The sequence below is a fragment of the Mustela putorius genome, unplaced genomic scaffold (genome assembly GCF_011764305.1).
Source record: "Mustela putorius furo isolate JIRA1106 unplaced genomic scaffold, ASM1176430v1.1 tig00003858_pilon_pilon_pilon, whole genome shotgun sequence".
NCBI classification, from domain to species: domain Eukaryota; kingdom Metazoa; phylum Chordata; class Mammalia; order Carnivora; family Mustelidae; genus Mustela; species Mustela putorius.
Window position 1 is genome coordinate 2178345 of NW_025422010.1, and position 27090 is coordinate 2205434.

At 55.4% G+C, this 27090-nt stretch overlaps 2 protein-coding genes across 8 annotated transcripts in view; both read right to left on the reverse strand.

Annotated features, from left to right (window-relative positions):
* Positions 1-12007: 12007 nt before the first annotated feature.
* On the reverse strand, positions 12008-19576 carry SUSD2 (sushi domain containing 2). Its single transcript, XM_045065241.1, is given in 18 exon segments — positions 12008-12682; positions 12834-12936; positions 13017-13193; positions 13338-13607; positions 13714-13962; positions 14818-14970; positions 15064-15142; positions 15145-15209; positions 15284-15326; positions 15328-15432; positions 15434-15560; positions 15643-15728; positions 15928-16129; positions 16254-16428; positions 16979-17146; positions 17564-17715; positions 17823-18030; positions 19425-19576. Coding segments are annotated over 18 exon segments (2469 nt in total). The 5' UTR covers positions 19507-19576; the 3' UTR covers positions 12008-12657.
* A 2125-nt stretch (positions 19577-21701) lies between these two features.
* Positions 21702-27090, reverse strand: part of CABIN1 (calcineurin binding protein 1) — a 147660-nt gene continuing 142271 nt past the window's right edge. For all 7 annotated transcript variants that reach the window (XM_013051282.2, XM_013051280.2, XM_045065244.1 and 4 more), the window contains 3 exons: positions 23565-23729; positions 22324-22550; positions 21702-22214 (listed from right to left, as the gene is read on the reverse strand). In XM_013051282.2, coding sequence (XP_012906736.2) covers positions 22071-22214; positions 22324-22550; positions 23565-23729 — 536 coding nt within the window. In that variant the 3' untranslated portion in view covers positions 21702-22070. The remainder of the gene's footprint in view (positions 22215-22323; positions 22551-23564; positions 23730-27090) is intronic.

The window sequence follows — 27090 nt, forward strand, 5'->3', positions numbered from 1 at the left end:
AAAGATCTAGATGTGTCAACAATCACTGAAAAAAATTAAGAACATTGCAGGAACACTGGCTTACCTCAAACACCCTTCTAGAAATTTCCTCAGGTGAAGTGTGTCCTGCCATTAAGGCCAGAGACCTGTCTTGCCAGTTAAGCCCCCACAGGCAGGAGCAAGAAGGAAAATGTCTACATTCATTTTATGAAGCCAGCAAAACAACGACCCTAAACCTTCTAAAGAGAACGACAGACCAGTTGTGTTTTTGAAATTCAACATGAAGTTCCTAAAAAATATTAGCATGGAGAATCTAGCAACACGTGGACACAATGACATGTCCCACCTCACCCAGTAGGGCAGACACCAGCATTGCAAGAAAGGTCTTCTTCTTTCAGTGTATCCATGAGTGTGACTCTCATATCTTCTCTTCTATCCTGAGGAGAAATGATTTATCTCTACAGAGAATGAGGAAGCACTTGACAAATTTCAATACCCCTTCTATTTTTTTGTTTAAAGATTTTATTTATTCATTTGAGAGAGAGAGAACACAAGCAGGGGAAGAGGGGGAGGGAGAAGTGAACGTCCCACTGAGCAGGGAGCCCCACATGGCCCATATCCCAGGACCTGGAGATGATGACCCGAGCCGAAGGCAGACGCTTAACTGATTGAACCACCCAGGCGCCCCTCAACACCCATTCTTGATAAAAATGACAAAAGAAAGAAAGAAACCCACCAAAACCCCACTGAATAAAATGGGAATGAATGGGATACTCCTTTAATGCGAATATATGTCCCAAGGCAACAATAGAAACCTCTGCTGGGCATTGACCATGGGCTGGGTACCTGTCTATTGCTTTACATGTATTAACTCAACATATAATTCTCCTTAATGAAGTGGAGCTATGATTATCCCAGTTTTACAGATGAGGATCCTGAAGTCATAATGAACCAAGGGTCATGCAGAATACACGCCAGAAACAAACGTCCGATACACTGATAGAGAAAATCAATCTTGATTCCTACCTCACACCAAATATAAAAATCAATGATGAATCTTAGGCCTAAATGGAGAAGTTAAAACAAGTGCTTGGGCAAGTGTTCCATCATCAATTATTATAAAGACCTTTATTTTCTTGAATTCCATCGGGGAGGGAAAAAATCAAGGGGCTCCTGGGTGGCTCAGTCAGTAATTGTCTGCCTTCGGCTCAGGTCATGATCCTGGGGTCCTGGAGTTGAGCTCCATGTCAGGCTCCCTGCTCGGTGTGGAGTCTTCTTCTCCCTCTCCCCACCATACCCCCTCATGTTCTCTCTTGCTCTCTCAAATAAAGAAAATATTTTTAAAAAATCAAGTAAACAAATCCATCCGAATTTGTTTTAAAACAAATTATAAACATACAGTTGTTAAAGCAGCATATGAGTAAACCTACGAAGTCAAGCAACCACAATATAAACTCCACAAAGAGTTGTAAATAAATATGGAAATCATGTCTCTGCTAAAGGAGCGGTTCAACCATAAGAAAAAGATTGTTATCAATACCTCTTGGAACAAGTGGGCAGCCACCTAGGAAAATAATGAAGTGGGATCCCTACCTTTTTATCTACACCAAAATAAATTCCAGTCAGATCAAGACTGAAGTGTTAAAAGTGAAACCATATAAATCTATAAAAAATCAAATGCAGGGCACCTGGGTGGCTCAGTCGGTTAAGCGTCTGCCTTCCACTCAGGTCATGATCCCAGTGTCCTGGGATCAAGCCCTGCACCAGGCTCCCTGTTCGGCAGAGAGCCTGCTTCTCCCTCTCCCTTTCCCCCGCGCTTGCTCTCTCTCTCTCTCTGTGTCACATAAATAAAATCTTTTTAAAAAAGTTAAAAAAAACAACAAACAAAACATCACAAGGAAATTTTATTTATATTCTTAGAGAAAGGAAAACCTTTTTAGGCATGACATAAAAACAAGAAGTAAAAGAAAAAAAAGAACACCAGATATATTTGAACACGTAAAAAGTAGAAATTTTGACGTAGAAAACTTCTTTAAAGACCAAAAAACACAAATAAAAATCTTAAAAAAAAAAAAAAAGACCAACAGAGATTTGTGACGATGAGGGTGGAGCTAGAGCAGATTATGCTAAGCAAAATAAGTCAGAGGAAGACAAATACCATATGATTTCACTCAAACATGGAATTTTTTTTTTTAAAGATTTTATTTATTTGACAGAGAGAGATCACAGTAGGAGAGAGGAAGGGAAGAGATCACAGAGAGAGGAAGGGAAGCAGGCCCCCTGCTGAGCAGAGAGCCCAATGTGGGACTCGATCCCAGGACCCTGAGATCATGACCTGAGCCGAAGGCAGCGGCTTAACCCACTGAGCCACCCAGGCGCCCTCATACGTGGAATTTAAGAAACATGACAAACGAGCAAAGAAAACGAGAGAGGAACCAAAAAACAGACTCTTAACTATAGAGAACAAACTGGTAGTAACCAGAGGAGGGGGGCGGAGGGGGGTGTACTAGGGAATGGGGATTAAAAATTACACGTACCCCGATGAGCCCTGAGTAATGAGCCCTGAATGGTCGAGTCACTACATTGTACGCCTGAAAGTAATATAACACTGTACGTTAATTATGCCGGAATTAAAACTCTTAATAAAAAAATAGTTTCAGTACATAATGCTCTATGGGGTTGGGTTCTTTAATATTTAAATACTTAAATATTTAATGTCAAAGACCAAGTGTCCATTAGAAAGATGCACAGGGACATGGCTCATTGTAGACCACAGAAAGCGAGCTACAGTGATTGCTCTAACATAGAAAAAGTTGCTCAACCTCCCTCATAAATGAGCATGGCCAATAAAAAAAATAGTGAGACCCCCCGCAGGGACAAAGTAAATAACTCCAGGCTCAGAAAGCTTCCTCTGTGAGTTCTTCCAAACACTGATGGGAGGAAAAACACCAGTCTTACACAAACTCTTCCAGAGAACAGAAAAGAGGAAAGAGACATTGCACAATGCTTTAAATGAGGCAGCATCATCCTGAGAACAAAACCCGACAAAGAAATGTCAGGAAGGAAAAGTGGAGGGCGATTTCATCTGTGGACAGAGAGGCAAAACTCCTCAATGAATGATGAGCAAACCAAATCACTCCCAGTTGGCGTTTATTCTGGGAGTGCGAAACGGGTTACCCATGAGAAAGTCAAGCCATGTAATTCACTGTACTAACATAGTAACAGAATAAAGGGAAAAAAAAAAAAGAGAATCAGCCATCTCGATATATGCAGAAGAGAGTTTGGTAAGATTTACCAACTTGCATTCACAGTGAGAAGTTTCAGGAACTGTTAACGGAAAGAAACTTCCTTAATCTGATAAATTACAGCGGCAGAACCTTTAGAGAAAACGTCATACTTCGTGGTAAAACATAAAAAGCCTTCCTTCTGAGACTGTGACCAGCTCCTTTTGAGACCAAGATAAGCATGGTGGGCTGTCATCACTTCCTTCCATTAACAGCAGGGAAGTTTTCACTAGCGTAACAAGGTGAGGGAAAAAAAATAAGACACAAGGACTTTCCGGGAAGGAGAACATAAAATTGTAGCTACTTTACAGATAAACCATTAGAAATCGATGAATTTCACACAATCACTGGAATCAAGGAAAATGTACAAAAACCAATAGTATTTCTACATACCAGCCACAAATAGAAAACATTTTTGGAACTGAAATCATAAAAGTATTAAAAAAAAAGAAAATCAGGGGCCTCTGGGAGGCTCAGTAGGTTAAAGCCTCTGCTTTTAGCTCAGGTCATGATCTCAGGGTCCTGGGATGGAGTCCCAAGTCTGGCTCTCTGCTCAGTGCGAAGCTTGTTTCCCTTCCTCTCTCTCTGCCTGCCTCTCTGCCTACTTGTGATCTTTGTTTGTCAAATAAATAAATAACATCTTTAAAAAAAAAAATCAAAGCCTAAAAGTGAAACTAACATGGGTATGTGAGATCTTTATAATAAACATAAAATGGGAGAATTTTTAAAAGACCTAAATAAATGGAGACTTATACTAGGCTCATGAACCAGGAGGCTTCATTCTCCTCACATTCATCTAGAGAGTCAATGCAACCTTAATAAAAATCCTCAAAGAATTTTGGGTGGAAATTGGCAAGCTTCTTCTTCTTTTTTTTTTTTTTTAAATTTTATTTGTTTATTTGACAGACAGATCACAAATAGGCAGAGAGGCAGGCAGAGAGAGGAGGAAGCAGGCTCCCTGCTTAGCAGAGAGCCCAATGCGGGGCTCGATCCCAGGACCCTGGGATCATGACCTGAGCCAAAGGCAGAGGCTTTAACCCACTGAGCCACCCAGGCGCCCCTGGCAAGCTGCTTCTAAAATTCATGTGGAAACACCAAGAATCAAAACCAGCCCAGGCAATTTTGAAGAATAACATAAATGGAGGACTCACACTACTAGATATCAAGAACAAGCTATGTAATTAAGTAATTAGATAATTGATAAGTAAGGCAATTTGGTACTGGTGCGAAGATAAACTAGGCATAGGACAGAACAAAGACTCACCGTGCCTCTGATAGTGGGGACACAGCAGTGCAGAGGGCAAGGAGGGTTTTTTCAACACGTGGTAGCTGAGACAACTGGATATTTGCATGAAAAATGTGTATCCTGACCCCTACCTCACACCATGCACAATCTATTCCAGATGGCTTGCAGATTTCATTATGAAGTATGAAGCAACAATGCTTTTATAGGAAAACACAAGACAGCTTTGTAACTTTGGAGTAGGCGAGTGTTCTTGGGACACAAGAAGTATTAACTATAAAAGAAAAAATTGATAGACTATATTAAAGAACTTCTGTTTGACAAAAGACATCATTAAAACAGTGAAAGTCATTAAAACAGCAACTCACAGAGTGGGAGAGTATTTATACTACTTATATCTGACAACAAACTCTTATCCAGAGAAAAGAATTTCTACAAATTAATTTGAAACATCCAGGTAACCCAACAGAAAATGGGCAAAGGACTAGAACAGACTCCTCACAAAAGAGGTGCTCCAGATGGCCAATGAACATATGAAAAGGTGTAGAGCTTCACTAAATGTCAGAAAAATGCCAAGTAAGTATATGCTAGTATATGCTACTAGTCCATATACATGAAAATGGCCAAAATGAAAAAGACTGACAATACCAAGTGTTAGCGAAGATATAGCAAAAGGGAATTATCATACGTTGTTGGTGGGAAGGTCAGTGTTGGGGTCTGTTATCAAAGGAAAGAGACTGAGGCAAAGTGAAAGTTATGCAAAGCCTTATTCTATATCAAGCATTAGAAGTCAGACTGAGCAGCCAGGCCGCCTCCGAAGAGAGCGACCCTGCCCTGATCTCACAGGCTGGTTTTATAGGGCAGAACCGCAGACCCAAGGCTTCTATTGTTAAGGCATTTACTCCCGGAATTGATACCCGGAACCATAGCAGGAGCTACTGGGGCGTTTATTCCCATAATGAAATCCGTGGATGTAAACAACAATATGGCTACGTAGGCAATATGGAGTTGCTCTGGCTAAGCAGGCCCTAATAGTTAAACAGGTTTTAACATTAAGTCGGCCCTAACAGTCAGTTGTTAAAATCACTTTGGAAAATTGGCATTATCTATTAAAGCTACCAACACACACATGCCTCAGGCCCAGCAGTGCGTGTTCCTGGAAACTTACCCAACATAAATTCATATATTTTTGTGTCAAAAGTAACATACAAGAGGGGCTAGGGATGCCTGGGTGGCTCAGTGGGTTAAAGCCTCTGCCTTCGGCTCAAGTCATGATTCCTGGGTCTTGGGATTGAGCCCTGCATGGGGATCCCTGCTCAGCGAGGAGCCTGCTTCCCCCCTCTCTCTGCCTGCCTCTCTGCCTACTTGTGATCTCTCTCTCTGTCAAAATAAATAAATAAAATGTTTTAAAAAAATCAGTTCTGGGGCGCCTGGGTGGCTCAGTGGGTTAAAGCCTCTGCCTTCGGCTCAAGTCATGATTCCAGAGTCCTGGGATCGAGCCCCACATGGGGCTCTCTGCTCAGCAGGGAGCCTGCTTCCCCCTCTCTCTCTGTCTGCCTCTCTGCCTACTTGTGCTCTCTCTCTCTCTCTGTTAAATCAATAAATAAAATATTTTAATTAAAAAAATCAGTTCTAAACATTAAAAAAAAAAGTAGTGAGTGATGCTAGATACAGTCTGAAATGGATTTCGTAGTTCTGAAACATAACTGAAAAAACAGTGACTGGGAGATTTAAAAAATGTTTATAAAGGAAAATTTCAAGCATATACAAAATTATAGAGAATAGTTCACCCCACATATTCACCACCCAGCTTCAGAAATGATCAACTCCTATCCAAGGTTTTGATGGGGCAGAAATTTTTATACTTTTTTTTTTTAAGATTTTTAATTTATTGGGGCGCCTGGGTGGCTCAGTGGGTTAAGCTGCTGCCTTCAGCTCAGGTCATGATCTCAGGGTCCTGGGATCGAGCCCCGCATCGGGCTCTCTGCTCAGCAGGGAGCCTGCTTCCTCCTGCCTCTCTGCCTGCCTCTCTGCCTACTTGTGATCTCTCTCTCTCTGCGTCAAATAAATAAAATCTTTAAAAAAAAAAAAAAAAGAAAAAAGAAAAGAAAAGAGGGTCTCCTGCGTGGCTCAGTCATTAAGCGTCTGCCTTCAGCTCAGGTTGTGATCCCAGAGTCCTGGGATTGAGCCCCTCATTGGGCTCCCTGCTAAACAGGAAGCCTGCTTCTCCCTCTCCCACTCTCCCTGCTTGTGTTCCCTCTCTCATTATGTCTCTCTCTGTCAAATAAGTAAATAAAATCTTTAAAAAAAAAGGAAAAAACAAAAGACACATACAGAAATGTTCACGGCACTAGCCATTATAGCTCCAAACTAAGAAACCAACCCAATGTGCCTCAGCAGGAAAATGGATAAACAAATTCATTCGATGGAAGAATCCTCAAGAAAAAAAAAGTCAGTGACAACCTCATACCTCAACACGGATGAATCTTTGCACATGCAAAAAGAGCCAGGCACAAAAGAGGATCTCCCCTATGATTCCATCTTATTAAAGTAAAAAGCCCACAAAACTAACATAAGGTGTGAGAAATCAGTGACTAACCTGGGGACGAGGGGGAGGGCAGTGCCTGATAGAGAAAATGGGGGAGGGTGTAAGGGGGTTGGTACTGTTCAATTTCTTGACATGAGTGGTGGTTAACTGGGCATACTTTGGATTTTTTAAAAAAATATTTTATTTACTTATTTGAGAGAGGGAGAGAACAAGTAGGGGGAGTGACAGAGGGAGAGGGAGAAGCAGGCTTTCCACCAAGCAGGGAGTCCAATGTGGGGCTCGATCCCAGGACCTGGCAGCATGACCTAAGCCGAATGCAGATGTTCAACAGACTGAGCCACCCAGGCGCCTCTTTGTTTTGGATTAATTCATTGAGGTGGACCCTGGAGCAGTGTGCTTCCTTGCATTTAATTTATACTTGATTTATCAGGGTTCCCTCAGAGAACCTGCCACCGTGGGAGCTGGTCAAGGGACCTCTGTGAGACTGTTGTCTCCTAGCTGCTCTTGGAGCTTGAGCTTCGTGTGGCAGAGTCTGGAGGGCAGGCAGGTGGACGTTAGGTGGAGGGGGTGCTCCAGAGCTGGCTGGAACCCCGCTTGTGGGTTGGAGCCCACATGGATTAGTTGATACCCAACAGCCTTCTTGCTGCCAAGGGAGGCAAATGTTCCTGCAGAAGCTGGACACCTTTGTCAGGCACCCAGCCCAGCAGTAGAGAAGCTGAACGTGGCCTGAGGGCAAGTGAAACGGCTTCCGCCCTTGACCTCTTCTGGTGCCATCTGAGCTGAGCCAGTAGACACAACGATGAGTGTGAGCTATGAATGAGACCGCCGATCCGTTTCCCGCCTCCGAATTGGGCGGGAACTCTCTTGCGGTCCCTCCTGACCCAGATGGGAATTCTGGGAATGTCCAGTCTAGCCAAGTTGATGAGGGCCTCACCACATGTTTTATCTTTCTGGCAAAGAGCAAACAGTATGAAGCCTCCTTGTACTGATGGGGGTGAGGGGACCCGGCTCTCCCAGTCACTTAGGGTGTCAGTGAGTGCCACTCCAGGAGGACAATGCACGGGTTGTTTAACCAGCCAGTCCTCTGGTATGAACTGCTCCTGCAAATAAACCTGAACTTCCTGACAAAGGACAGCAGTGCTTGAAGAAGCAAAAGACTGAACACAGCTTCATGCCCACCAACTGGGGACTAGTTCCATAAACTTCAAATTTTTAATTTTGTATTGTAGGAAAATAACGTAAACATGGAACCTTCACCATCTGAACTCATTTAGAAGAGTCAGGCTTGGAGGCATTAAGCACTTTCAACGGTGGTGTTGACCCACCGTTGGCACCCATACCTCTCCAGAATGTTTTCATCTTCCCAGACTGAAACTTTGGTCCCATTAAACACTAGCTCCCCATTCCCCTCCCCGGGCCCTGGTAAGTTTTTACTGTCTGTCTCTATGAATGTGGTGACTCTAGGAGCTTCGTATGAGCGGAATAGTACAAGCATTTTCCTTTTGTGTCTTTTTTTTTTTTTTTAATATTTATTTGACAGAGAGACAGAGAGGGAGCACAAGCAGGGGTAGTGGGAGAGGGAGAAGCAGGCTTCCTGCTGAGCAGGGAGCCCGATGCAGACAGGGCTCCATCCCAGGACCCTGGGATCTCGACCTGAGCTGAAGGCAGACACTTAACTGACAGAGCCACCTGGGCGCCCCTGAGCAAGAAGTCTTCGCGTTTGCCCATGTCAGAGCCTGTGGAGAACATTCCGCCGCGCGGGCGTGCCACGTCTCCTTTACCCCTTCCACCGTCCATGGACACTTGGTTGCTTCCACCTTTTGGCTGTCATGAATAACGGTGCTGTGAACACTGACCTATCTTGAGTATTTAAAAACCTTATGCCCATAGAATCTATTTTCAACAGTAATGTACAACGTCAGACCATCTTTTTGTATCCCTGCCCCTGGCATTAGAGTTAAGAGAAACTGCTGCAAAAATGGGCCTCAAAATGAATTATGATTTGGGATACCTGGGTGGCTCAGTGGGTTCAAGCCTCTGCCTTCAGCTCAGGTCATGATCCCAGGGTCCTGGGTCGAGCCCTGCATCTAGGTCTCTGCTCAGCAGGGAGCCTGCTTCCTCCTCTCTCTCTCTCTCTGCCTGCCTCTCTACCTACTTGTGATCTCTGTCAAATAAATTAAAAAAAAAAATAATAAAATCTTTAAAAAAAATGTACTATGGTTAAATCACCAGTTTTCTTGTTCTGGTGGTAGTACCGGATGGCTGAACAGGTCAGTGGGGGGGGGGGGGAGGGTTCCCTGCCACATGCTGAGGACCCACGTTGGTCCAGAGCCACCCTTATAACAGAAGGCAGCAGAAAGATCTTGGAGGGATGTACCCTGTTCTTTTCTGCTCGCTTGGCACGAGGTACAACTCAGTCCCGTGACCACCCCAGCGCAAGGGGCGCTAGGAAATGCAGTCCGGTGTGCAACCCAGGAGCGGCATCTGGGTTTCCCGGGCTGCTTGGCTCTGCTGTCTGCAGGCACCTACTCAATCTCACTTCCCTAATGGTTTTTGTCCTTTGAAGTTCTGCTGGAATGGGACTCCTCCAGGAAGCATGCCTTGATTTCCTACTCCTGAGACATACTGCACTGAGTTTGCCCCCACAATCGGCAGCCGTCGGACTGTGAGCTCTGAGGAAAGAGGCGGCCCAGGGAAGACACTCAACCACCCCAAGGCTTGCAGAAGGAGCCAGGCTGGCCAAAGAGGGGGCCCTGCTCCCCACTGTGCTGTACCAGTCTCTTGGCCCTGTGCTTCCCACTGTCTTCAGCTAATGGGCGGCCTTAGGGAGAGGTCGGAGGGTGGAAGCAACATGTGCTTCCCCCATCTTGGGCCTGTGGCTTCCTGCTAGGACCCTCTGGCCTGCATGGTTCCTGCTGTGAGGTTCCCACGTTTGTGAGCACCTGGGCCTGGCTTTGTCACCCTCCTTCTTTTGTTCCTCAGCCCAGGGCTGTTGCTGGGGTCCCGTGGTGGCCTCACCAGCTACTTGGCTTGCGTCCGGATTCTCCCATCCCTGTGTTTCTACGTTCTTGGATTATTGTCTCTCAAACCCCAACCAATACAAAAGATAAGGGGCTAGACATTGGGGTCTGCTAACTTGGCACTGTGGTTTGGGGAAACCACTCCCCTGAGACGGTGGTCCTGCCTTTGAGGTCTCTAACAGGAGTCTTTGTGGGACTCTGGGACCTTTTGCCTCACACAGGCCCAGCAGTACCCGACTCCCTTGAGTCCCATGGGAAAACCCATCAGGTGTGGGGCTTCCCAGCCTGGCCTGTCCCTGGCAGCGGGAATTCCAGACGTCTGGGGGCCAGGGCCACAGAGAGCGCACCCCTTCTGTGGGGGAGGGTTTGGGGCAGCTCTTGGTCCCAACAAGTGCAGGTTGGGAAGCCAGAGGGAGGCTATGTTTTTCTCTTTTAGGATGAAGCGTAACTGCCCAGGTCTGTTGGAGTGGGAGCCTCACTATTCCTCAGACTGGGTGGCACTTCTCTTCCTCTGAGCCTCGCCCAGGCTGTTCCTCTGCCTGGAACGTCCTCGCTAACCAATCACGTCTCTGAGAATTGGACCTAACCTTTCAGTTATGGCCCAGGAGTTGTGAGCTTTCCCCTGACATCCCTGGGGTACCTGCTCCCCCAGGTCCAGGGTGCCTCAGGAGGAAACTGACCTGTCACCCACTGTCTTGTGCCTGGACCAGCACTGAGGATTCAGGTCTGTGGGAAGCCAGCCCTGTCTTACCACATCTGCAGAGAGGAAAGTACCTGCTCAGTGGCCAAAGAGCCAGCTCTCAGCCCCAGCCTGCCCTGAGCTGGAAAACAGTGAGGAAGCAGCAGCGTGGGTCCTGACCCCCATATCCCTCCTTAGGTCTCTTGGGTACCACCCTATGAAGACCCCCAACCCCTCTCATCTGTTCTCTGAACATACCCCATCATGCAAGACTACCTCCTCCAGGAAGCCTTCCAGACTGCACCTGCCCCTACCACCCAACTTTCCCACCTTTGCCCAGGACCCTCAGCCAATGGTAAGTCTAGCAGGGTGGGGAAGCTCTGCTTCTGCCCCTGGTGGCCAGTGCCAGCTGGATGGCCTGTGCTCCGGAGACTGCGGGATGACTCAAGGCCTTCCTAGCAGAGGGCGATGCAGAAGTGGGCCTGCATGGGCCTTGCTTGGTCAAGGTAGTGACAAGCCCACTGGCCCAAATGGAGAGTCTGCGGACTGTCAGGACCTGGTGGTCTAGGTCCCATCTCTGTTCCTACCATCTGCTGCCCCCACGTGGCCACTATCAGCACTGCAGGTCGCAGTGAAGGGAGCCTCCACTTCCACTCATTGCCTCCCACCCAAGGTTTTACATCCCTTGGGCAAGCTCGAGCCACTGGCCTGGACCAGGGCGAAATCAACCTCCAATCCTCTCCTCCACTGTGCTTTCCCGGAGACCCATGATGCAAGCCTGGTCCTAGCCTATGCTGCCAAGGCCCTCCCCTAGCTCACCACTCAGCACCCTCCCTAGCAATAGCATGAAACCTGATCTCCATACCCCGCTTCTGGACACTCTTAGGTAAAGAGCCCAGGCACCCAGAACATGGGCTCTGGTAGTGCTGGGGCAGGGGAGGGGCCCAGGGGCGGGCTGGGCTGGGACAGCAGGCTGCAGGGGTGGGAAGTGCAGGTGCCAGTGCTGGCCCCACCCCCTCCTGGGCACCCAGCATGGCACGCCATGGTGAACGCTTTGCAGACACAGTCCCTTGTCTTCAGCCCAAGAAGTGGCCACTGTTCTCAATCCCACTTTTCAGGTGGAGGCAGGCCAGTGAGGGACCCACCCTAGGTGGCTAGACAGTGGACCAAGGTTGCTCTCGGTGCTGCCGGCCCCACAAAGCAACCACGGAACCGTCCAGAATCAAAGTGTAGCATGAGCACCAGGACACCAGGGAGGGGGCACCACAGGCTTGTTTTCTCTGGGTAGAGAGGGAGGGGTATCTCAAGTGACATTCCAGTAGAGTTAGAAGGGACATTCCAGAAGAGTTAGAAGTGACATTCCAGAAGGGTTAGAACTCCGAGCCTGGAGTTCAGAGAGTGACCCTCCACACTGGGGTCCTGAGGCCTCTCCCACCGAGGCTGGGCCAAGTCCTGCAATCAAGGCAGCTGGGTGCTAAGGCTCCTGTGTTGGGGCACCAGGGACCAGTGGATTGGGATCACAGGTTTCAGACACGGAATCTGAGGTACCACCATTTGAGTTTCAAGTACCAGAGTGCTGGATCTCTGGAGACAGGTGATAGAATTGGAGGGAACTGAGTCTGGGGGTGAGAGCTTAGACTACTTGGGGACTAGAGCACCAGGTGCCTGTCGGGAGCTTCCCGGCTCGAGCCAGGTGTCCAGGTCTAAGGAGACAGAGCAGGGCACTAGGGTAAGGGTACACATGGGCATTAAAGGCTCAGGTATCAGGTGTCCAGGTCCCTGTACATGGTGCAAGGGATAGGGGGATCGAAGTGCCGGGGTGCACGCTCTCCAGCGCTTTCTCCTGGGAGGCTGGTCTTGGCTCCAGGTTCTTGGTCTCTGGCTGTGGGCCAAATGAGCCTCCTTCAGGGCTGCGAACCCCAGCTGGCCCTGGAACAGAGACACCATCTAGAGCAGACATGGGGGGCACTGTGGGGTCTCAGTGGGCTGAGACTCTCCCTAGTGCCAACAAGGGAGGGGCACAGATGGGGGTCCCGCTGGCAGAACCCTGGGTCTGTGGGGCTGGGGGGCGGGGCCTCACATGTTGCCCTTCCTGCGGCGTAGAAGCACATACACCAGCGCGACCAGAGCCACCACGGCCAGGCCTCCGAAGATGATGCTCAGTAGGACCGCATGGCTCCGAGCTGGAAACAGGGCAGAGGGGTGAGGGCACTTGCGGGCGAGGTGGGGTGGGGGGAGAGGCAGGTGGGCCGGGCACCCTCACCTGGCTGGCACATGGGGCTGGGCCTGGACCAGGTACCATCGGCCTGGCAGGTGCTGGCCTCTGCCCCAAACAGGTTGTAGCCGCTGTCACAGTGGAAGTGGACTGTGGAGCCCGCCAGGTAGCTGATCCCCTCCTTGTGCCCATTGAGGGGCGGAGCCAGCCAGCCGCAAGACGTCACTGGGGTAGGGGACCAGGAGTAGAGCACAGGATGACGCTACTGGCCGACAACCCCCACCCCCTACGCTGCAGCTACCAGCTTAGGAGGTCACGTCCCAGCAGGACGTGCCCATCCCATCTCTTCGGGCCCCCAGCCGCCCTCACCAGGCCGCAGGCTCTGCATACGATGCTGGTGCCGCTGGTGGGCCATCAGCGTGCCGTTGCCCACGCTCAGGCTCCCAGTGGCCATCACATCAAAAGCGCAGAAATGGTCATCTCCACATAATTCAGCCACCTCGGGCTGATTGGGGTTGGGGGTGGTCTCCTCGGCGAACAGGGGCTGAAAGGTGTAGTCATGCTTGGACTGATACAGGAAGTTGTTGACCAGGAACCAAGAGTCATAGGTAAGCAGGGACGAGGCGTTCTCCACGGCCCCTGGGGAGACACACAGCGGGTCGTGCTGGTGGCTGACGGTTCTGGAGTGTCTCCCTTTACACTGCCATGTTCCCCCCCATCCCCAGTGGGCCTCAGGGTCACTCACAGTCGGCCCCAAAGCGGAACAGCTCCCGGGAAGTGGACTTGGGGGGCAAGACCCTCCCATTGCGCAGGGTAAAGTCGTCGGTGGGGTCATCATTCAGTGTCCCAAGAAGGCCTTGCGTGTGGGTAAGGAACTTCTCAGGCAGGAGAACAGTCACACTCAGGAACGGACGCTGGGCGAGGACCTCCAGGCCAGCCCCTGATGACAGCATGATGGACACGCTGTCTTGGGCAGCTATGGACAGGAACATACCTGGGCACAGGGGGATCTGGAGTCAGGGTTGTCCACTCAGGGCACCGTGCCGTGACTCCACAGCCCCAGGGTGAGTGCAGCAGCCTCCGTGGGCTCCCAGGGGAGGAGAAGGTGTCCCCAGGGCCAACCCTGCTGTGACCCTCCCTCACCCCAGGCCCACACTTTTTCTGGGACCCCCAGGCTCCGAAGGGACCCCTCACACCAAGGCCCTGGCTGGGGGGGGTGGGTCACCTGTGGGCCCTCACTCCTCAAGAAAGGCAGCAGCCATGCCCACCTCCACCCTTCCTGGGAGTCCCTGTAACCATCCGCAGTAGCAGGCCCAGCCCAGGTCCTGACCTGACCCACCCCAACCGCAAGAAACTCATTTCATTAGCTCAGTTCCCTGAGGTTGTGCCACCACAGAAGGGGCGGACAGAGGGCTGCTCCTTAGCCCTTGGGGCCGACCAGCATCCTCGAAGCAGGTTATTCCTATCACTGCAGCTTCCAGCTCCTCGTCCCACCATCCGGGCATCTCAGGATTCTGATCACATGGCTGGGGCTCCATGGGTGTGAAAGCATGAGATGAGACCAGGTGCCCAGGCTGGACCTCCCTACCTGGGGCCTAGAACCTCACTTGCCCAGACAGCCGTGGGCCGGGGACGTGGGTCCACTGTGCTGGGCCCCCCACCATGGGGCGCAGGGGAGAGGGGCAAACTTGCGCCGCTAAGCTGGGACAGCATACGGACCATATCGAGGCCCCCATCTCCAATTCCATGCCCCAAAGCCCAGGGCCATGGCCACCATGAGAGGCAAGGCTCAGGTGGGAAGGAGAGGCGTGAGAGCAGCCCGCAGAAGCTCCCGGGCCATCCCGCTCACCTTTCAGGTCCATCCAGCTCTGTTCCGCGAAGTTGAGCACCTCCTGGTTCAGCAGCACCTGCAGCACCTCGCCATCCAGCCGGACCTCCACTACGTCCGAGTTGCCCTCCTGGACAGCCACAGCCATCAGCCCTGTGCCTTGGTCCTGCGCGCCTGGCGGGGCACATGCAGAGCGGGGTGCTCAGCATCACCCTTCCTCCTGGGAAGACCCCCAAGCCTCCCGAAGCCCGCGGGCCTCAGCCTCACCCTCTGAGGTCGTCCGGGTCTGGGCCCGCCCGTGCACCCTTAAGTTGGTCAGTGTGGCCTCCAGCAGCACGTACTCGCCACACGCCCATTGAAAGTGAAGTTGGCGCCATCGAAGGTGACAAAGTGTGGGTCCCCGAAAGTGGAGGCTGGGGAGAGCAGAGGGTCAGGTGGGCTGCTCTGGTGCAGCCCTGCTTGGAGCCTGGCCTCTGTTGGCACCCACCTAGGCGCGACGGCCGGTAGCTCCGACAGTCACTGGACGGCCGCCCGCCGCATGTACCGGGAGCATTCGGGCGCCCAGAGGAGGCAGCAGTGGTAGAAGCTGACGACATCGTAGAGCCAGTGGGAGAGGCCAGGCACGCGGGGGGTGGCGTGCGCGGAACGGGGGTGCGCCCCAGTCGTGGCCGCGGTCTGGGGTGCTGCCCCCCGTTGAGTCGGCCGTCAGGAGCAGGGTGCCAGCCGCCGTGTAGCAACACTGCTGGCCGGAGGCGTACCGGGGGCTGGGGGCAAGGACAGGTCAGGGCCACAGGGTTGATGCCCAGCCCCAGCCCCCCCGGCCCCCCCACTGCCTGGGGGGCTCACCTGGCTTGCACAGAGCGCACGCAGTGTACAGCCCCAGGGTGGTAGGTGCACACGCTGCCGTGCTCAATGTCACAGCCGTAGTCCGTCTATAGAGCGGGAGGGCTGCTGTCAACTGCGCGAGCCTCAGGCTCTGCCACCCCCTCCCCGGGACCTGACCCCTCCCCTTTTTAGCCCTCAGACCCCAGCCTCACCTCCCTGGGGCCTCTAACTACATGCCCACCCTGGCTGCCTCTAGCTGGCCCCTCGCCCTCTCCAGGGCCCGCCCCAACTGGGGTTGAGGCTTACGTGGAAGCGGCCCGAGTCAGCCCGGGCCTGAGCCAGGGTGCAGGGGCAGTCCGGCACCTCCTCCAGGAAGTTGGGCAGTTGGTCCTCCAGGTCCTCCCAGGCCAGGCACTGGGCCCGGGCCCAGGCCTCGGGGTCCACCTGGAAGTCCTCACCCAGGTGCCAGGCCAGCGCGTGCTCGTTGCTCCAGAGTGCGTGCACGTCTCTGTGGGGGAACCGTGAGCACACTAAGGGCCTCACCCTTCCTCCGTCCCCCCTGCCCCGGGGGCCTCCCCGTTCAGCGTGCTGAGCAGCGGCCCATCCTCTTGGCCAGGGCCCGGGGCCCTTACTTCTCCCCTGCATAGTATCTGCTGCTGATGATCCGAAGTGCACCCACTTCCCATCTCTGGTAGTTCTGTGGTGCAGGCTTGGGAGTGAAGGTGAAGGCGCCAGAGTTGGGGATGTTCGTAGCCAGAGGGTACAGGTACGACCACTTTGCAACCCACTTATCTGAATATGGTGTCCCTGAGGGAGAGAAGGCCTTCGTCAGCCCTGGGGTCCCTCCCAAAGGGGCAGAGGAGGGGGCCAGGAGCCCATCTTTGGTGCTCAGAGAGGCCTGACAGATAGACAGGACAGATGATTCCCAGAGGAAGGCCCGCCCCACTGCCCCAGCAAGGACTCTGGCTCAAGGGACCACCATCTCCTCTTCCCACATGTTAGGGTCCCAGACCCACCTCCAGGCCGGGTCTAGAGCCATGCTAACAGTCCAGGGCCTTGGGAAGGCTGGGTAGAGCAAGCTTCTTCTGTTTCCAAGGCAAGCCCTAGATCCAAGGGCTGGTAATGTCCATACCTCCTCTCAGGGCTGGGTCCAAGCAGCCGGGGGCCTCCAGGCTCCCCCCACTCACGTACTTCCCCCCTTTCCTGTTTCTTGCCAGTGCCCTTCCCACTCAGCATCCCTGCGCCCGGGATCCGGCCCTGCCTGGGATCCCTTCACTCCCACCTCTGTACGCCCCCAACTCCCAACCCTCAGGGCCCACAGAGCAACACCGTCGGGCCAGCCTTGGGCTGGCCTTACCTGTCTCCTCATAGCCCCAGAGCTCGATGATGACAGACTGTGTGGACAGAGCCGAGGGCTCCCAGGTCACGGTGAGGTTTCCCGTGATCCCAGCTGTGCCATAGTACTGCCAGCGTGTCTCATTCACCAGCTCGCTCTTCTCTGTTTCTGACACTTTGTTGGGGTGCACTGGGCAGGGGGTGAGGGGTAAGCGGAAGCCTGAGGCTCCGGGGGCTCTGAGAGCTGGGCGTGCCTCCCAAGGACCAAGTCCCACTGGAGCACCGTCTCTCCCAGACCCTCGCTGTCAGGAAAGGACAGAGGCTGCGGGGGAGGTGGGGCCCTGGCCTCCCCGCCTTCTCCTGGCTTGCCTGAGCCGAATGACCCACCTTGCCAGGGGACCCTGGAAGCCCCCAATCCCCTTTTGGGCTGGGAATCCTGTGTGGATGCCAGGAGGCAAGGGGAGGAGCTTGAGAACCCTGGCCCCCCTGGTCGGGCGCACCTCCAAAGGGACTGGTTTAGCCAGAGCAGCTGGGCAGGGCTGGCAGGCGATGCATGCCTAGGGTAATTCCCTGTAGGGCCGCCCAGGCTCAGTAAGGCGGGACTCACCAGCCAGCCAGGTCCCGGAGCGTGGAAAGGAGCGACCATTGTCCAGGGAGAGTGTGAAGGGGATGCGGCCTGTCTCATACAGCAAGGGGGACACACAGTGCACACGTCCAAAGGAATCCACGTGTCCGAGGGTCTGGATGCTCTCCTTAAACCTGTGAGGGTTGCAGGTGGCAGGAAAGGCGGGGCCTGGGTGGGGAGACCCCAGCCAGCCAGTTGCCCCTGGGTCCCCAGCAGGCACAGAGCCCCTCGGGCCTCCCACCTGCAGATCACGCCTTCAGTGGGGCTGAACCAGTTGAGATGCTGCACTACGAAGTCCTTGCCACCCATCATGGAGCCCGAGTAGGGAGAGATTTCCAGGCAGAAGTCCCGAAAGTCTGAGCAGCAGGAGCTCAGGCCGGAGCAGGTTGGGTGGCAGGAGCAAGACCCATCCCGGTCTCCACAGCGCTGGGAGCAGCTCCCAGGGGCACCTGGAGGAGAGGGCCCTGAGCGCCTGGCTGCCCCACAGGCAGGCCTGGGCATTTCTTTTCCCAGCACCCAGGACAGAGAAGCATCCCCAAGAGAATGCGGACCAGGAATTGCACTGACCGCCAAGTGAACAGACTAGAAACCCACAGGCCCTGTGGGTTGAGGGATCCTTGGTACCATGATCTTGCAGTTGCATGAATGACTTGCCAGAAGGAGGGGAGATAAAGGGCAAATGCCTCCAAGCAGAGATTTTTGCAGCATCAAGAGAAGCCTCTAGGGCAGGACTGACCTTCGGCCACCAAGTCCCAGGAGACCGCAACCTCATGACAGCCAGAAGTGGCTGAGCCCAGTCTCTGAGCTGGGAGCTGGTCTCTGGGTCGATGGACCTGGCCTGGTGGACCTTCTGGAGTCTCACTGGAAGCCTGACAGGAGCTCATTCCCCAGCCTCAATGTGCCCCATCTCCCTTTGCCAGGCAACACTGGCTTACGGACTGTGGCCCCCAAAGGAGCCCCACCCTTAGGGGAGAGGGTGAGGAGTGCTCCTCTCCTCTGAGGGGAAAGGAGAGTCATCTCCAGCAGAGGGCTGGAGGGTGGTTTTGTGTGGGGCTATGGACATCAGGCCTCAGGGGATGGACCCTTGACAGGACTCCATACCTCTGTAGCAGGAGTGGCTGGGCAGACTGGAGGGTGGTCACTGCAGACACCGAGGCAGAGATCACATGTCCCACCTGGCCCTTCCCTACCACTCCACCAAAGGAGGCCAGTCAAGGGCTGGGGTTGGACCTGAGCCACCCCAGGTGACCCCACTTCACCCAGCACAGGGACTGGCACTCAAGAGAGTCCATAAATATTTATTGACAGAGAATGTGAGGGCTCAAGGCAGTGGGGGAGGAGGCTGAATGAGGCCAGTAAGAGAGCTAAGGGGTTGAAGGGTGGTGGCGCTTCCCTGGAACAGGAGAGGGTGTGGCGGTGGGGGGTGGGGGGGATGTTAGCTGGGAGCCTGACTCTGGGGTAGGAGCCTTCCATCCAGACTTTCCTCGGATTCAGCCCCACCCTAATAAGGACCCACAGTCTTGCCTCTCACACCCTTCCCCGCGACTTGGGGCTGCAGACTGAGGACTCTTCTGAGACCTCCCACTGCCCCTGGTGGAGGGGGGGCACTTTCCTCCCAGGCAGCCGGCACCTCCCAGCGGGTTCAGGGTGGGCAAAGCCCAGACTCCATCCTGCCTGCAGCTCCTGGACCCTGGGCATCCCGGAATTTCTTCTCACAACCCCCAGTACAGTCCCAGATGGCCTGACAGATGGACAGAGGCTGAGCAGAGGGGCGTCCACCTGGGCACGGCCGCAGCAAGCAGGGAGAGGGAAGACGGGGCAGAAGCTCAGGGTGAGGGCGTACCTGCCGCAGGCCGGGGGCCGGGGCCGGGGACTGTCGCGAGCAGCAGCAGCAGCAAGGCCCAGAACAGGACGGGCGGCTTCATCGTTCGGCCTCAATCCGCAGCCTTGCCTCGCAGCAGTGGCTGGCGGGTTGCGGGCTGGCTAACTCCCCTCAGCCTGGCCCCGCCCCGCCTCGGCTCGCCCCGCCCCGGCCCGTCCCGCCCAGCCCCGCCCCGCCCCGCCCCGCCCTGCCCGGTCCCCTCTCAAAGTCCACAGGATCCCCCGGGGATCTGTAGGGCCCAACCTGCTCCGTTAGCACATTCCTGACCCACCGGCCCGGACACGGTGGGAGGGGGTCCGAGCCTTCCAGGGGTTGGATCCAGATGTCTAGAGGCTGCAACGTAGCCCAAGGGATCCCACCTCTGGTCCAGCCCTGGGGAGGCGGGCGGGGCTCCCCTGGGGCTGGGCTTTGGCGAGGGTGGTTCCTGCGGTCTCAGGATTCCAGCGCCCAGGGGCCCTCAGCCACAAATCTCTCATCCCTTGTCCTTGGCTTCCCTACCCAGAACAGGTATTCCCAATTCCTCCCCACAGCCTTGCAGGGAGGGAGAGCAAGTAACTTCCTGTTGATCGCTGGTAAGGGGGTGTGTGGGTGTGCGTGGGTGCTGAAGGAGGGCTGGAGGAGGGGGCCCCTTCTGAGGGAGGTGAAGGGTGTGGGAGGGGCCCAGGCAGGGCAGGTTAGCAGTGGGGTTAGGGGCTGAGACCAGAACCCCCCTCCCAACCCTGGACTGGAATCCCTGGAGTGGCCTGGGCATCTGAAACAGGGCTCCAGAGAAGGGCCACCCAGCCCCACCCACCCTTGGCTGTCATACTCTCCTCAGTGTAATCTCTTCTGTGTTCTCCCTTCTCAAATGCAGGGAAGGAAATACAGGTCCAGATGTAGACCGGAGGGGTGAAGGTCACTGGGAGAGGCTGCAGTCTGGGCCAGGGCCCAGGCAGCTTCTTGGAGACCTCCACTCCACTCCTGAGGCCTGGGACTCACTGGGACTCTGCCACCCGGACTGAGTGTCCAGACAGACAGATGGTTCTCTCCCCAGAGGCGGGGTCCAAAGGGGACACATCCCCAGACCTTGAAGAGAGCTGAAGTTGGCGGGGGGTTATGAGCTAAAGCCATCTGGCTGTGACCCATCTCAGCTCCTGGGATCTGGCCAGCCCGTTCCCTGGGCAGCAACTCTTCCCATCAGGTGGATGGGTCTGCAGTTTCATCAAGAGGTGGCTCCTAAAGGTGTCGGGAGAGCCAGTTGGGGTGGTTAGAAGCCACAACTCCCAGTTTGGTTGTGGGGTGCTCAGGTTACCCTCTGTAGGCAGGTGCTGGGGGCTGATGCTGGGACTCATCCCAGGCTCAGGATTGAAGGTGTTCCCTATGGCACAAGTCAGGAGAAGGAAGATGTTAGGAATGCTCCCGGGATGGGTCCCAGGTGCCCTGGGGGCCTGAGAGTCAGGAATTTGGGAAGAGGGCATCAACTGAGTAACTGTTGCCCTCACCTTGCAAAGAGCCTGAATTAGGGCAGTTCTGGCAAGGGTCTTTCCAGGGCTGCTATGCTTCTGGGTCCCCATGGTGGCTCTGCCAGGTGTGGGCTGGTGACCCTGGCAGTGCCCAGCCCATGAGGGGCACCAGGCAGCAAGGTGCATCCCCATCTCCCTTCTGGATGGAGAGCTTTTCTGGGGAGACCCCTTTCTGGGGTAGGGCCAGCCCAGATCCAGGATGGGGGGGGGAGGAGACAGCTAGGTCCCCAAGGCACTGAGGGGTTGTAAAGAATGAACTTATGAACAAGGAGCCCCCAATTTTATGTTGCACTGAGATCCACAACGTACATGGCCAGTTCTATCAGAGGGCAAGTGTGGTGGAAGGTAAGTGCCTTTCCAGCCAGCCCCACTCCCCCTTCCTGACACTGACCCCACCTCTCAGGGTCCCCTGCACTGCGTCCCTATCACAGAGAGAGTTCCTCAGCCTGGCCTGGATGCTGCCTGCTCCTCTCGCCCCTGCCCACTCCAGACGGGCACACCCCACACTCTTGAGTCCTTCAGGGGACACCCCAAAGGCCCCTTCCAGGCCTGGCTCCAGTCCCACCCAGAGGGTCTGTGCTCCCCTCTCCCCCCTCACTCACCCCCCCATCCCCAACACTGCCTGCTCCTGGGAGGCCCAAGGGTTGGTGCCTGACCAACAGGAAGAAGGGCCCAGAAACCCTGGACAGCAACCAGTTGAGGGAGGCTCCCTAGGGTTGAACAAAGAGGCAAAAGCAACTATTCCATCTTTATTAGAAAAGAAACCAAAAAAAGGGAGTTGGGGCGAGCCCAACCCTAAATGACCCCTCTGCTGTGACACAGGCAGAACCTGGCTCATCCGGGCATCGAGGTGTGGACATGGCCACCTGGGCTGGGCATGGGCATGTTTATACAAAGTCAACATTTCATAGAAAAGGATGCCAGCCCTGTTGTGCAAGCCTCCTCCAGGCCCCCATGCAGTGGGGACAGACAACGGCCTAGGCAGGTGGGGAGGACACCGCAAGGGATGGAGGCTGGGCAGACCAGGGCCTGCATAGGGAATCGTGCTGTGCCTGGGTCAGGCATGGCCCAAGGGGTTCAGGCCAAGGCGGGGAGGCCCCAGCCCTCAGATGTCCATGTAGTCGTCATCCTCATCCGTCTCGCTCTCCAGAGAGGACTCCTGGCTTGACGTCTCCAGGACCTCCAGGGCCGGCTGGCACAGGCTCTCCTTCCGCACATTGGCCGCTGACTGGGCTGACAGGATGGCAGACTGCACACAGAGTGGGGCAGGGCGCTGGTCAGAGGTGGCCCAGGCCCGGCCCCAGTCCCGCCTGTAGCCCACGTCCCGCCCATGCCCCCCACTCGGCACCCGTGGTCACCTTCAGCTTCTGCTTGGTCTCCTCCGAGATGCTGCCTTTGGGTGAGAGCAGGGTTGGGGTGGGCGGCGTGACGGTGATCTCAGGGGGGAACTTGGTGGCGGCCGAGGGGATGACCAGCTTTGGCATGCTGGGCAGGAGGCGCGACTTGGCCCGGCCAGGCTCTGCCTTGCCGGGGGGACCCTCGGGTGGCTGGGCACTCACACTGCTGGGCACCTTGGAGCTGGTGACTGTGGGGTGGACCGTGGGAGCTGAGCCTTGTTCACAGCCTCCTGGACCTGCCTGCCCTTCCCTGGCTTGAGCATCAGTTTCCCCTCTGGAAGACAGAGGCAACCAAGAACGCCTCCTCCTGTGCTTTCTCTCGGCCCTCTGGTCTGTGCTGGCTGGCAGGCTCCAGGCCCCCTGCTGTGTCTGCCCCCCCCCTGACTGCCCAGGTCTGGCTCTGGGCTGTGGGGCCTGGGGGACTAGGACCCCCTGGGGAGTCCAGGGCCCAGGAAACAGGCAAGCCCCTGGAGCTTTCCCAAGGATTCTGTAGGCCCTGCAGGCACCGTGCACACATGAACTGTTCCATCCCTGCATCAATCCTAGGATGCATGTCCTCATGGTGTCCATACCCTAGGGAGGATGCTGGGGCCCGGAGCCAGCATTGGGGCTGTGTATCCCCAGAGCCTGGAGGCAGCAGTTCCAGGGCAGGCAGCCTCCGGGAAGCTCTAAGAGTCCTGAGCCATGGGGGGTCGGCCTGGCTGGTCTCCACATTCCTCCGAGGTCCCATGGCTTTAAAAGGAGCGGGGCTTACTTAGTGCCCATGCCTGACTCTGCAGGGCTGGCACCAGGCCCTGTGGTCCTGAGTAGGGTCGGTGAGATCCCTGAACCTGAGGAATCCCCGAGGGGGCCAGCCAGTTGGGAAAGGATGACTACTATGCAGGCAACGGTCTGGAGGGCCGACTCCTCCCTCCACATGTCAGCCACTCCCTTGGTCCCCATCTCTGGGCTGGGGGGGCTCCTCCCCAGGACTGAGCAGCCTCAGCTTGGGCTGGCCACCGGCCCTTGCCAGTCTCTGGAGCTGGAGGTAGAATAAGGGGCTCTCTACTCCCCAGCTCTTCAGCCCAGGCCTCCATGCCCAGTTGCCACTCCACTTGGCTTCCCCACCACTGGGTCCTCCGAGGCCCGGCTCCCAGGCCCGACACCACTGTGTCCCCCCCAACCAAGGCAAAGCTCCCCACACTGCTCCCAAGTCACCTTACCCTGGCTGCATGTGGGCTCAGTGCCTGTCCGGGGCGTGGGCTCTGTGGGCCAGCAGTGTGGCTCTGCTGAAGGGCTCTCGGGGACAGTCTTCACCTGCTCACTGCACAGTGGCTCCTGGGGTGGGAAACCCATGCCCTCTGCTGCTCCTGCCAGCTCCTCTCCCTCTGTGGGGACACAGGAGGGCTGTAAGTTATAGTCCTCTCACTCAGCCTGGAAGACAAGGACCCTCCCTCCTGAACCCTGGGATGCCTAGCAGGAGACCTGCACAGAGACAGCGTGCCACCTCCACCTGTGGACCAGCAGGGGCTTCTCTGGAACAGTCGCATGGGTGGGGCCAGTCTGGTACTGGCAGGAAACCACTCCCACTCTGGGTGGACGCTGGTGGGGCCAGCTCACTAGCTGGGGTCAGTGTGGGCCTGACACAGCAGGGGATCATGGACACTATGTGCTCCCCGGCCCCGTCAAACACCATCACGGGACTTCAGAGATGGGCTCACGGGCTCTTCCCTCTAGCCTGTGGGAGAGGCACTGAGAAACATGGTCACGACCCAAAACCAAGCCAGCTAGCTAATACCAAAGTGGATGGAGTGGTGTGCTGGCACCATGCCCTCCCGCCAGGCCACACCTTCCCTGGCATGAGGCAGGGGCCGGGAACTGGCCTCCTTTGAGCCAAGGCCTGATGGGCCTGAAGGGTGCTGGCTGCACCTATGGCTGCCAGCCAGGCCGTTAGTCAGCATCGGTCCAGGGGCTCCCAGCCCCCCCGGGTTGCAGCCGCCCCTCAGCTCCTGTTGCATCCAGGCCTCCTCCCGTTCCTTTCCTCACCTTACTCCGCTCTTCCTTTGTATTCAGGCCGAGGTGGGCCATCACCTCACCACCCTTCCACTCCCCCACTTCCCCATCAAGTCCTGCCTTCCCCTTCTCCAGCAGGTGAAGTGTCCCCTCAGCCCTCCTCCACCCAGGGAGAAGCAGGAGTGAAAGCTCTTGGGAAGGAACAAAGACGGGATGACTTAGCACCCTGGCCTCCTGCCTGCTGGCTTCCAGCTCCTAGAGGACAGAGCCTTCCCTGGCTGTCTATGCCATGAGCCAGTCCCTCTCTTCCTCAGGACCCACTGCCTGGCAGTCATGATCACAGCCTCTTTGTCCTAGGGTCCAGCCCCCTACACTACACCCCTCTACACATCCCCCAAGCCGGGATGAGCACCTTGGAAGGCTCTTTCTGCTGCCCTCCTGGACCTGGGGAACAGGAGCCACAGCGTGAATTCAAGTCCCTGAATCTGAGTGGGACTTGGTTTGCTGTGGCTGGGCATGCACTCATGAAGCAGCCCCCAGTAGTAGGTGTCTGGTCCAGGCCTTTCTAGAGGTGGTACCACTCTCCCTACCTCTGCCCACCCTCTTCTCATGCCGCTGTCCCCTGCAGGGTCGGGAGCAGTGCTAAGGTGGCCTGGAAGGGCAGCTGGCTTCCCTGCTGATAGGCATCTATAGGACAGGAGCACGTTGGGGGAGGAGCGGAACAGGGTGCAGGGAGGGCCTGGAGCTGGAAAAATGGATGGAGGCTGCCCTCAGGGGCCAGGTGTCATGCTGGCTCTCTCCTACCCCAGGGGGCTGTTCACCCTCTGCAGGCCCTTTCCTCTTGGTGGGCTACCAGGAGGAGAAGGGACACTTGGGGCAAGGGCATCTAGCAGAGAGTTTCAAGCATGTGGGCTAGTGCTCCCTAGGCCCAGCAGCACCCCCCCCCAACCAAGACCGCCCTAGAGGCCTGTGAGGAAGGCTGCAAGTGGGCCTGAGTGGGGGGTGGGGGGTTAACCTGGAGGCCCAGCCTTCAGAGAAGGGCCCTGTGGGGCCCCCTGGACTCCTGGGTCTCAGGTTCTCGGTCAGTGGGAAATGTATGGCCAGGCTGGAATCCTCTGCTATCGGGCTACTCTCTCTCTTCCCCTGGGCAGACTCAAGGCCTGGGCACCAGGTCCCCAAGGACCAGTGTCCTAGAAGTGCCAGCCCTGACTCAGACTCTTCCTGGCTTCTCAAAATGGCAAGAGGCTGGCTTTACAGCCTGCTTAACTCACTGGCCGGTGGGGTCCTGCTCAGGCAGGCGTTTCCTGACCTGAGAATGGAAAGGCTCGAAGTGTCCTTTCCACTCTCCCTCCCTGATCTAGTTGCCCACTCTGAAGGCCTGACCCCTCAGCAAAAGGGACCCTCACTTACTCATGGACTGGGCACTATTCTAGCACGAAACCAAGTCTGGGCCTGTGGCGGGCAGACGCCCAACAAAGAGACAAGCATGGAGGTGCTCAGTACAGAGGGGGGGGGGGGGGGGACACAAGGTTAGGAGCCTCCCCAAGGGGATGCATCTGCCACATGAGGCCAGCAGCCCTGGTCAGCATGAGGTGGGCAGATGGGTGAAGTCTTAGTGAGTGACCAGGGAAGCTGGAGAGCGTCCCCGCCCATCTGCAGGCCCCAGTGGGTGGAACAAGTCAGGAGTGGACACTGCCAGCCACTGTCAGCTGCCTTCCCCTGGCCAGAGCCATTAGGCAAGGGTGAGGGGCACCCCAGGGGAGGTGCAGGGTAGGGGTGTCCACCTTGGGGACAGTGCCAGGCCAGGTCTCTTCCGAGGCTGCTTTGCCCCTGTTCTCGAACCTTGGGGACAGTGTCCTGTGAAGATCCATCCCAAGCCTGCTCTCTCAGGAGGCTCGTGACCTCCTGTACTGCCAGCGTCTCTGACTGCAGCTCCTAGCCTGTATACTCTATAGTTCCTAGGCACCTCCGCAGGGCAAGCCTGCCCTTCCTGCCCATCCAAACTTACACCTGGGTCTGGGTTGCCCACTGGGCACCGGGACAGATGCAGATCACATCACCAGGCCACCCTGTCACCTCTGGGTGATCCCTTCCCAGTGCTCTCCCTGTCCTGGAGATTGTGGGAGGTAGGCTCTGAGCCAACGTGCCTCTCCAAGCACAGCCCTGACGCCAGCCCAGAAAGCCCTGGGAAGCATCAGGGTGGCCACCCTGACACTGCCAGCCAAACGCCACCAGCCTGCAGATCCTGAGGTGGTCCCCAGGGGCTGGCAGGTCGCTCCGCACCAGGGCCACGTGTCCCATACTCTCCACCCAGGGCTGCTCCCTCTCCCAGTGTCAGGTAAGAGTTTGGTCCTAGCAAAAGGCTATTCAGTTTAATTCGGAGGAAGGAAATAAGAAAGGATCCATTCTCCAGGACAAAGAATAACACCGGGAAGTACACGCTCTTGCACTGATCTAACAGAGGGAAAAAATGAGTGAGTCACAGTTTGGGGCCTGCCTGGGTCCAGGGCATGGTGAGCAGGAGAGAGAAGGAAGACAGCCAGGCTCCAGGTGGCCTGCTGTCCCCACTTCCTGCTATTCACCCCCGGAGGAACCTTCCCACCCTGTACCCGCTCACGTGTGGCCAGCACCAGTGATGGTCACTCGCTTCCAAGGTCAGGTTATAAAGGATGGTGCGGATTCCTTTGAGTGTTTTCTCTCTCTCTCAGACCCCGGGTCCCCTGAGGACCCTCAGCA